Below are 10,974 nucleotides of genomic sequence, written 5' to 3'. Positions count from 1 at the left end.
GGGCAGGGGGGCCAGAGTGGTGGGGGAAAGCGATGTTTGCCCGTCAGTCGAGTCCGGAGTGAGGAGCTCGGGCGCTGGAGCGGAGGGAGAGTCTCGAGCCGCAGCTTGCCGCCGCGACGGCCACCGCCTGGACTTCTGCCCGGAGGGAGCCGCAGAAGGTCGGCCGCCGTGTTCCTCGGGAGGGCTGTAAGACCAGGGCCCGGACCTCCGTCCGAGAGGGGTTTTTTGTCGCCCCCCTCCCCCCGCGAGGGAGCCGAAGCGGCGGCCAAACAAAGGTACCAGTCGCCACCACGGGAGGAGGAGGAGTCGGATCCGGAGTCCCGGCCGCCGGCGGACCCGCAGCTCCTTCTCTCCCTCTCTCTCTCCCCCAGGCCTGCTGGTGTTGGGGGTGGGGGGAGGAGGATCAGGGGCTCTGGCCGCAGGGCTCAGACCTCGTCTGTGCCCGAGGTAGGGACATTCTTTTCTATCGGGAAGCTCCGGGCCGGGCCGCGCAGCGCATCGGGCAGATGGCAACGGGGCTGAGTCTGCGCTCGCAGCGGGGCCTCGGCCTCCCGGGACCCCCGCCCCCGGCGGCGGTGAGCTGGAGCCGCCCTTCCCGGGCTGCACTGTGGGCCTGGCGGCCTCGGCCCGCCGTGCTGGGAGCTGGGTGTCCTCGGTGCCCGGTCCGGGCTCCCACTTGTGGGCCTTGTCTCGGGCGGGACGCAGGCGGGCGCTGTGGGGTCGAGCCTCGGCAGCCCGAGGGCCCGCTAGTTCAGAGGGCTCAGTCCCGGGGCTCAGTCCCGGGGCTCCGGGCATCGCAGTTCCGTAGGCTTGGACGGTTGCAGCCGTGCTTCAGGCCGCGCCGGACCCTGGGCTTGTGAGTTTTCTTCTGGCAGAAATGGCGTCATCGTGGAGGACGGGGAAAAGTCCGTGGAGTCGCGACAATGGGGCGGCGGGCGGTGGGGGCGGTAGGGGCGCTGGGGTGGCGCGTGCCTGCTCGGGGCTCCTTGGCCCCACTCGGTGCGGTCCCCGCCCCTGCGACCCGGGTTGGTGGTGCCGGTGGTGCTGACCCGGTGTCTTTGTTTCTCCTCCAGGTGCAGGTGAAGCTGGTGTCGCCGTGGGGATCGCGGCCCCAGAGTCACCATGAAGGTAAGGCGTCACTTAGCCAGCTTGAGTGGCTTTCGAATTCAGGAAGTGTAGGGGCTGTGGCAGGCCTACGAGTGGCTCGGTGTGGTGCTTTCCCTGGAGACAGGGTCAGCTGGAGCGAACATCCACAGGCTGTGTCGCGAAGTTGTGGAGTCAGTTAGGAGATACCAAAGCTGTGAGATTTCCCAAATAGAACAGCGCCTTTTGAATGGAACGGAAGGAACAACTGTAGAAGAGTTTTAAATCGTAAAACAGAAAGCTGGTCTAGAAACCTGAATTTCGAAACAGTAGTGGTTCTCTCTGTTACAATGATGAAAGAAAATTTCATTTGATTATGTGACCAGGACTGTGAATTTTAAGAAGAAAGCAAAATATTGAAGATGTTTAAAGCAGTTTGGTGCTCTTTACCTTTAGAGAGCTGATTTGGCCTGTTGTGTCTTGTATTTCTAGGGACTTAGGATTGTATGGATCATTTTTCTCAATGTTGATGTACTGGATCTTGGAGTTGACTCTTTTAAGACATGTTGTGTGTAATGGTCAGGTTGTACTGAAGTAAACTTGTTGACCACAGAATAGCTTCTAAGAAATGTGTCTAGGAAGTAGTCTGTGTATTGGTGGAATAAATCATAGATATTTTAGTTTTTTTGTTTGTCACAGATATACAACCTGTGTGAAACATTGAAAAGTGAGTGTGTTAGGAAAAAGTGAAATTTCTGGGAAAAGCATGTATCTGTCTTGTTGTCAGGTATTACTGGAGAAAAATTTTAAGTTGACTGATACATGTATACTGCATAATGCATTTGGAGGCTGAATAAATATTTGGAATAAATGTCGTGATCTGTTAGTTCCTATTGTGATGTCAGGCACCTCTTAGGTTCTCAGTAAATGTTTGTCTGAAAGAGATCTACTAAGTTGAAGATGTCGATGTGTTTTTGTTTTTCTTAATTTTCATTTCCTGTGTAAAAAACTTTTCTCTTTAAAGAGAAAAAGACGAAGGAAGGAAAGTAGGAAGGTAGGTGGGTAGGTAAGTCAGGTGTGAGGGTGCATGGCTGTTTAGGGACAGCCTGGGTTATACAGTGAGTTAGAGGCTAGCCTGGCCTACAGATTGAGTTGGAGGGCAGCCAAGTCTACAGGAAACTCTTGTCTCCAACAAGCAATCAAAATAACAATGAAAAGAAAGTATGCTGGAAACTTTAGCCTTAAAAGTTTCATGGTTTTAAACAAATGCCAATTTTTTGATGTCTGTTACTGCCTTTAATATAAAGGTACTTTTTACTAGTAATGTTTTAAAAAGTTGTTAAACTTTCAACTTTATAAAGAAACGTTCTAATTTTGGCTTAGGAAGTGTTATGGAATCTAACTATTACTGCTAATCTCTAGTACTAAATACTGCTCTCGAGGGCTGGAGAGGTAGCACAGTGGGTAAGAGCCTACTGCTTTTTGTAGCTAGGAGTTGCTTTCGCAGCACTTACAACTCCAGCTTCAAGGGATCTAACTCCTCTCTCTCACCTTTACTTCCCTGCAGCATTAATTCACATAGTTACACACACAGATAAGTAAAAATTCTAAACATAATCTTTAAAAAAAGGTTTCTACTAGGTGTAATGGCGCACACCTTTAACTGCTAGCCAGGCACTCAGGAGGTAGAGGCTACAGAGCTTAGTGGGTTTGAGGCCAGACTAGGCTATATAGTGAGACTGTCAAAGAAGCAAAATAAAATGAAGGAGAGCTGTTTGGTGTTGAGTGTATCAACCCCAATGTTGGGTATGAAAAACAGTTTTATGTAGCTTATATACACGTGCCATGTGAATGACATTTGAGCCTCAGAGTGATTTTATGCTGTCTGTTGAATCTTACCAAACAAATTCTACTTTGAAGCAAGTAAGTTTGAATTGTCTTAACCACTAGATAATGATATGCTTTTGTCTTAAAGTCATTAATTGTAGCAAAGTCTATATGTAGAAAAGCAGTTTCCCTATTGTACAACCTTCAAAAACCAGTTTATACAAGACATGGTCATGACTGGTGTGTCTGTATGGAGATTTTGAAGTCTGTAACATAAAAGCATAATGTTGTCACATAAAAGCAGTCTGCTTTAGGATTGGTGCTACTGTTGCTATGGACACTGCTTTTAGGTAGAGGTTGCTAGTGTCAGGTTTGTTTGTTTTTTCTTTTTTGACAAAATATTAACATTTATTTATTTGTATGTGTGTACATACTTGAATGAGGTCAGAGGACAACTTATGGAAGTCTCTTCCCACCAAATGGTTCCTCTGGATTGGACTCAGGCCATAAGACCCTATATATAGTAAGGGCCTTTACCTGCTGACCATCTCAATAATCCTCATGTTTTTCATACTTTGGTTGGTAGGATGCTTTAGTATCAATGGTGATACATTAGGAGATAGGCTATGGAAGTTTATAAACAGTTAACTATATCAGATTGAATCCTGTTTTTCTTTCTTAACCAAATCTGTTTCTGCTTTTTATATTGTGCATGTTATAAACATTCTCACTTTATTGCAGAAAGTACTGGAGTGAATTGGCCAGGTGGTTTAGACATTATAATGTTTAAGGAATGAGTGATTTAGGTGCTGTACTAAAGAGTCTGGGCCTTTTCATGTGTACTGTTGTCTCTCGGTGAGTACTGGCCTGGACGATGTAAACACACTGATTGGTTGTAAGGGCCCCCTTTTTAGTTCTGGGTATGCATGGATACTCTTTCTCTTCCTCTTTTCCCTTTCTTTGCTTCCTTTTCTGCCTTGGCTTTTTTTTTTTTTCTTCTTTTAAATAAATTGTTTAAGAACTATTTTAGTGTGCCAGCCAGTGTGATAGAGTAGCATCAGCAATTTGAGTTGCTCTCAATGTAGTAGAATACACAGAAAACTAAAGCACTTTCTAGAGTATTTGTTCCACTACATGATCATCACAGGATGGGCTGTGACAGGACAGCTGAGTGGAGGAGCCATGTAAAGTTTTCTGATTCAGTTGCTACCTACTGAATGTTAAAGATTTTGCCAGCCAAAGAAAGGGAAAAGTATTTCAGATTCAAGGAAACAGACACTAGATGGAAAGGAACAACAACAACATGGGTGGTGCAGCTCGAAACTAAGGTTTGCTGGGTGCATTACCAGGTCTGTCATCTCACCTACTTTGTAGCCTTTGGCAGGAAAATGGCAAATTCAGTGCTGCCTAGGTTATAGAGTCTGCTCAAGGCTGACCTGAGTAATAAGAGTCTTACCTCAAAATTTTAAAAAAGTATGATGTGTTAGGGTGAGACTAGAAGAGCAGTGGTAGATGAGGATGTAGTGAATCCCCCTTCCTTTGAGCTAATGAGATTGAAACCAGGGTTTCAAACGTGTAAGCAAGGACATTACCACAGAGTAATAATTCTAGTCTGAAATATTCTTCAATACTATGTGAGAGGCCTGGAGACAAGGTTCAGTTCATAAAATGCTTGCGCAAGCCTGAGGGATCTGAATTGGATTCTAGTACCTAAGGAAAAAATATTAATGTGGTGGTGTTCATCTGTAATCCCAGTACTAGAGAGGGAGGGAAATACCTGGGGTTGTTGGTTTGCCAATCCAGTCAAATCATATTGGTGTATTCAAGGTTCAAAAAAGAACCAATTTAAAAATAAAGGGTGGAGAGAAGCTGGCAAGATGGCACAGAAGGCAAAGGCACTTACGTGCTGCCAAGCCTGACAGCCTGAGTCTGGTCTCAGACCCTGCCGACTTCTACATATTCATTTTCCTCTCCCAACTACACACAAAGTAAATAAATATTTTTTTGTTTTTGTTTTTGTTTTAAATGTAGAGAGATAGAAGGCTTCTGACAACAACCTTTGGCCTGAGTACATGTGCACCCATACATATGTGCACATGAACAGGTACACATGTGCGGGCTATGTGAAACTTTAAAAATTAATTTGCAGAAAATTAGTGTGTTTGTATGCACTTATGTGCCAATGTGAACACTGCAGGTCAGAAGACAACTTGGTGTAGCTGGTTCCCTCCTTTTTCCACTATGTGGGTTCTAGGAATAAAAGTAAGAACACTAGCCTTGGTGCTTTTATTTTTCCATCTCACTTGGCCTTCACACATGGCTGAATACATGGGACTTCCCAGTCTACAATACTATTAAAAGTTTGCAGTTTTATACACATACACACACACACACACACACACACACACACACACACATACACACACACACATTTTTTTAAAAGTTTTGTAACTTTATAAGTCAGCCATTCTTAGGTATTTTGTTAAAAGTAAAGGAATTGGTCTAATGCAGCTAAAAGGTCTTCTAAGGGTCTTAAATAAAAAAGAGTGAAGTGATAGTTACTCATTTTTCAGATCGGAACAGTAGTTATGGAAGGAGAAGAGATGGTGGAGTAAGAGTGGAAGTGGGCAGAGCAGTCACACAGCTGTTGGCTGGTACTGCGGGAGAGGATGATGGAGGAGTCTTAGTTTTGGATGGACGTGATTGGATTGGAACTGTTGGATGTGAAGTGGATGTCCTTGCTGATGTTAACATGAATCGCTCCTGAGACACTTGCCCTCCACTTAACACTCTTTGTTTTGTGTGGTCAATATGTGGAGCTTCTCAGATTGAGTGTAACCAAGAAGGTATTCCCAGCTCCTAGCCTGCCCTTACAGTGAGTAAGAATATTGAGTTCAACAATCTATCAGTTATTTTGCTTTTTTTTTAATTTTGAAAAGATACAATTCACAAAGTATAAATTTACCTTTTACCCTTTAAAATAGTTATTTAAAAATTTGTAACATGTATTTTGTGTATGCATACATACACATGTGTTCCATGATGCATATCCTCAGATGTGACTAATCATGTCTTTTTTTTTCCCCTTTGGTTTTTTTCGAGACATGGTTTCTCTGTGTATCCCTGGCTGTCCTGGAACTCGCTCTGTAGACTAGGCTGGCCTGGAACTAAGAAATCCGCCTGCCTTTGCCTCCCAAGTGCTGGGATTACAGGCGTGTGCCACCACCGCCTGGCTAATCATGTCTTTATTTGAACTTAAATATATATGTGTTAATTTTTATTGATTTTAAATTTATTTGTGTGTGTGTGTGTGTGTGTGGGCATGCACATTAAAGTTTGCATGTTGGAAGTCAGGAGACAACCTGTGGGAGTCTGTTCTTTCCACCATGTAGGACTCCAGGGATCAGATTCACAGTAACAAGTGCTTTTACCTGTTGAGGCATTAAGATAGCCCAGGTACGCCTGGCAGTGGTGGCACACGCCTTTAATCCCAGCACTTGAGGGAGGCAGAGGCAGGTGGATTTCTGAGTTCGAGGCCAGCCTGGTCTACAGAGTGAGTTCCAGGACAGCCAGGGCTACACAGAGAAACCCTGTCTCAAAAATAAAAAAAAAAAAACAGAAAAGAGAGCCCAGGTAAACATTTATTTCTCAGTCTATTGACTCTTAGGAGTGGACATTTTCAGTTTCAGGGAGTGTGGCTTTTGATAACCTATAGAGTGCTGGATATTTCCCTTCAGATCTTTATGTTATGATAAGTGGTTATCAAAGTCCTGGACACTTAAAAATATACTCAAAATTTACTAAATTTATTGCATGTTGGTTTCTATTTTAGCTGTTTTAGGATGTATCAGTGAATCAAACAGGTAGAAATTTCTGGATCTATGGATCCCAAATGTTAAGGTGTGTGTATTAGCAAAAAGGAGTAAATGTGTTACCTACTTACTGTAAGGGATAGATCACATGGAAATAAGGAAAGGGCTGGACTGAGAAGGGGGAAGAATTTATGGACTGGGATGGGGTCTAAGAGTTGATATTATTGAGAAGAAATTAGGCAGGAACTGAACACTCACTTAAATTGCTGTGTAGCTGGCTAGACCTCAAAGTTCTAGAGGCCAGGGTAGCTGGTATGAAACATGGGAGGAAGACTGTGGGAACAGATAGCGGAAAGGGATGTAGCTTCAGGCAGAACAGAACTGACCCTCCTCCAACCTGGGAAGTAGGGAGCATTGCAGGTCTTATAGAGAAGTGGTGCACTACCCCTGCAGAGCAGTGGAGTTTTTAAAGGGTCGCTAACTGCTGTGGAAAAAGGTAGGAGAGGGGGAGGGTGGGAGCCATCAAGGATGAAAGTATTTTATTAAAGGACCATGGTCCTTTAAGATGATGGTGACTGCTTAGTATTTTCAAAATTTATATTTTGTGCTGGCAAAAAGTCTCATGTTGCTCTGTGAAATGTGGCTTGAAACAAAGTATGGACACACCATACTTGATGAGTATGAGTATAGAGTTAAAAGCTTTAATTTGTGCTGATTTTTTATGGCACATTTAATTGCTATTTTCCCTCTCACTCACCTCTGAGCATCTCGGTATGTTGATAGTATAACAGGCAGCTACAGGGGATCATTGTTCTACCACAGTTGCTGCTGTTATTATTATTACTAGTATTTATTTTTGAGGTTGGGTCATGTAACTCAGGTTGGCCTTTAGCTTGCTATATAGCTGAAGCTGGTCTGGACCTTCTGATCATCCTACCTCCCCGTGCTGGCATTGCCATTCTGTGTGCCGCCTCACCCAGCTGTGTTGTGTTAACTAGTAAGTACTGGGGTTTGAACTGTGGGCTTCGCAATGATAGGCAAGCACTTTACCAAGTGCTTTTGGTATTGTGCAAATATTGACCTATTTTTAATAAAAATTGAAGCTTTGGAAAGAACCACTTGTTCTTGCTCAGCTTAACACTCTCTCGGAACTTGGTCCTAACTTTTAGTCAGTCTTGCACTTAAAGACCAGCGTCTTTGAAAACATCCTAGTTGACAAGTTTGGTTCAACGAGACACCCATGGAGTACATTTTATACATGAGGAGATTGTAGTTAAACACATGTTCTTTGAGCATTTTTTCTTTCCTTCCTTTCATTTTTATTAATTTATTTATTTTTGAAACAAGGTTTTACTATATATAGCCTTGGCTGGTGTAGAACTTACTGTGTAGACCTGGCTGGCTTTGAACTCACAGAGTTTACCTGATTACCCCCCAAGTGCTGAGATTAAAGTTGGTATTTCACTGTGACCCCAGTTTTTTGTCTTTAAAAATTTTTTAATTTATTTGTATGCCTGAGGCAAGAGGCAGTAGGAACTCTGGGATCTTGAGGAGCCGAAATGAGATCCAGGATTGCCAGATGGTAACAGAGAAACCCTGACTCAAAAACAAACAAAAAATTGTGTGTGTGTGTGTGTGTGTTTACTTGTATGTATGTACCACATGTATGTAGTGCCTGCAGAGGCCCAAAGAGGTTGTTAGAGTTTGGAGTCACAAGTGGTTGTGATTTGCAGTGTAGGTGCTGGAAACTGTACCTAGCTCTTTTCTGCAAGAGCATCAAGTCTTAACCACTGTTCGAACCCCATCTCCAGCTCTCGGGTGGGGGGGGAGGGGATTTTCTTGCTCATTGCAACTGTTACTTTGTGAGGATAACGATCAAATGTAAACATACTAACATGGCTCTAGATATGCTTTCAGATGCCATCTTTACTGCTTTTTTTTTTATGGTGACAACCTTTTTTGGGGGGATAAGGAGGTGGGGTTTCAAGTCAGGGTTTCTCTGTGTAGCCCTGGTTGTCCTGGAACTTGCTCTATAGCCCATGCTGGCCTCGAATTCACAGGAGATCCTCCTGCCTCTACCTCCCTAGTGTTGGTTAGCTGGTGGCCTTTCATCTAGTCAGGTCTAGTGGCATGTTCCCAACTTTGATTGACATACCCATTTTTATAGTAGTGACCTAGCTCTATAGTAGAAAGCAGTAGTTTTTAAAGACAGGACCTCATTTAACCTAGACTGGTCAAAGAATAGGTATGTATGTGGCTAAGAATGACCTTGAGTTATGATTTCCTTGCTGTTCTACCTCCTAAGTGCTGGGATTACAGCTTTGTGCTTCTTCACCTGGTGACAGCAAATTCCTGAAGAGGACACTTAGCTGTCTTCTTTCTGATATCACAGAACAGAATAGTGACTCTCTAGCCAGTTGTACATCCATTAGAAGTATAGGATTCTAGTGTTCTGTGAAAGATGGCATCTACACTGAACAGTGTGGAAATTATCACATTTATTCATTCATTTTTGTTGTTCTTTTTTTTTTTCTTGGTTGTGGGTACAGTCATTGTGTAACTCTGGCTGGCCTGGAAGATGTTATGTAGACCAGGCTGACCTTAACTCATAGAGCTACCTGTCTGCCTCACAAGTACTGGAATGAAGGTGAAGGAGTGTGCCACCACTTCCATCTTTCATTCTTTAATGGTTAATAGGTAAATGATTGTAGAATGTGGAAGGTGTAGATTTTGGTAAAGTGCAGAGTACTGTTATAATTTATTTGAAATTTTTATTGCCTAAGTGCAAAGTATTAGTTTCATCGTGTACCTTGAATGAGGCAAAGGAAAATATTAATGAAAATAGGTCAGTACTTTTCGGGTTAGTCTCCTTTAAACCTGGTAGAGATTGCACAAAGCATAAACTTGAGTTAGCTTTTGTTCCTTGATGATTGAAAAACCTTAATATAAATGAGTTACATCAAAATGAGAGAATATGTTACCTCTTAAATGATTAAGCAGTATATATAGTCTGCTTGATGTTAGTAATCATATTTTACTTAAATAGTTATTAAATTAGTTTCAAGTGAAAATGACCTTTTTCTCTTTTAAGTGGAAATGATATACTATTTCCTATGAAAATTGTATGCTTTTAAGAAATTCGATTTCTTAACTATTTTTATTTCATTTTCATTACTATATTGGAGATAGCATTCAGATTTGGGGAAAGTAGGGTGAAGTTTATGTAAGCTAATAAACAGTTTACTAGAATATAAAAACCAGATAAATAAAATGAAAATAAGAAAAGGCTGGTTTGTGTAGACCAAGACTACTTATTTCATGAGCTTAGTTTGCTGTGCTGAGAATTATGCTTTCTAATAGGTTATAGAAGCAAAAGGTGTAATGAGAGATCAAAGGGGAAGTGTACACAGTAATACTTGTCGCATGTGTGGTGGAAGACAGTGACTGTGAGTTTGAGCTAAAGTTAGCTTGGGCTTTGGTAAGATTATGTCTTAACCTCAAAGAAAAGAAAGTACCGCTGTTTTTTCTCACACTCAACTCTGGGCAGAGTCCTAGCAGTCTGTAATCATGGCGTTTGCTTGTTCTTAGAAAGTGCAAGCATGAGTGGGCTTTTAGGGGTCTGTAAACCTCTCCTTTCCTCAGAGTTGCACAGAATTTAATATTGCCATGTATTTTCCAGAGGAGAGTAGCCATAGCTTTCACGAGGTTCATGCTGGAACCTATAGGACAGCTAGGCATAGCTGTGTCTGTTCATTGATCTTTTTTCAGAAGAATGCATTCTTCTTTTACCACTAAAGATGCAGACAACCCAGTGTCAGTACTCATATTCTAGTAGTATTTTGTTCAGATCGCTACCAGTCACAAAATATTCTTATCCCATACATACATAGCTTAATGTTTATGTGTGTGTGTGTGTGTGTGTGTGTGTGTGTGTAGGGTGCCTGCAAAGATATTGTTGTGCCAGAAGATATTGTTGGATCTCTTGGAGCTAGAGTTAACAGGTGATTGTTGTGAGCTTCCTGACATGGCCTGATAATAGGTTCTGGGAACTGAATTGCAGTCTTTTTGCAAGAGAAATGGATCTTTTCTCCAGCCCATGTTTACTCTTAGAATCCCCAAAATATGTTTTTTTTTTTACAAGTTAAATTTTATTAAAATAAATCTTAGATTTTATTGGAATATTTAATAAAGTGATTAAATTTTTTATATATAGGAATATATTACATGCATGCATGTTGTGTGCCATGCAAAT

General features: G+C 42.3%; 1 protein-coding gene across 6 annotated transcripts in view; it reads left to right on the top strand.

The window, feature by feature from the left end:
• The first annotated feature begins 70 nt into the window (after positions 1-70).
• Arid4b (AT-rich interaction domain 4B) overlaps positions 71-10,974 on the top strand; it is a 112,882-nt gene continuing 101,978 nt past the window's right edge. For 4 of the 6 annotated variants that reach the window (XR_007973258.1, XM_052157080.1, XM_052157079.1 and 1 more), the window contains exons 1-2: positions 187-275; positions 1,074-1,128. Coding sequence is in view for 5 of the 6 variants with exons in the window: in XM_052157080.1 (XP_052013040.1) it covers positions 1,123-1,128 (6 nt within the window). In the remaining variant the exon portion in view is untranslated. Of the gene's footprint in view, positions 159-186; positions 276-423; positions 448-1,073; positions 1,129-10,974 lie in introns of those variants that run through there. The other 2 variants (XM_052157077.1, XM_052157078.1) reach the window with 2 other exon arrangements.

Source organism: Apodemus sylvaticus, chromosome 14 (assembly GCF_947179515.1).
Source record: "Apodemus sylvaticus chromosome 14, mApoSyl1.1, whole genome shotgun sequence".
Classification (NCBI taxonomy): Eukaryota; Metazoa; Chordata; class Mammalia; order Rodentia; family Muridae; genus Apodemus; species Apodemus sylvaticus.
This window is presented reverse-complemented; position numbering and strand designations above follow the sequence as displayed.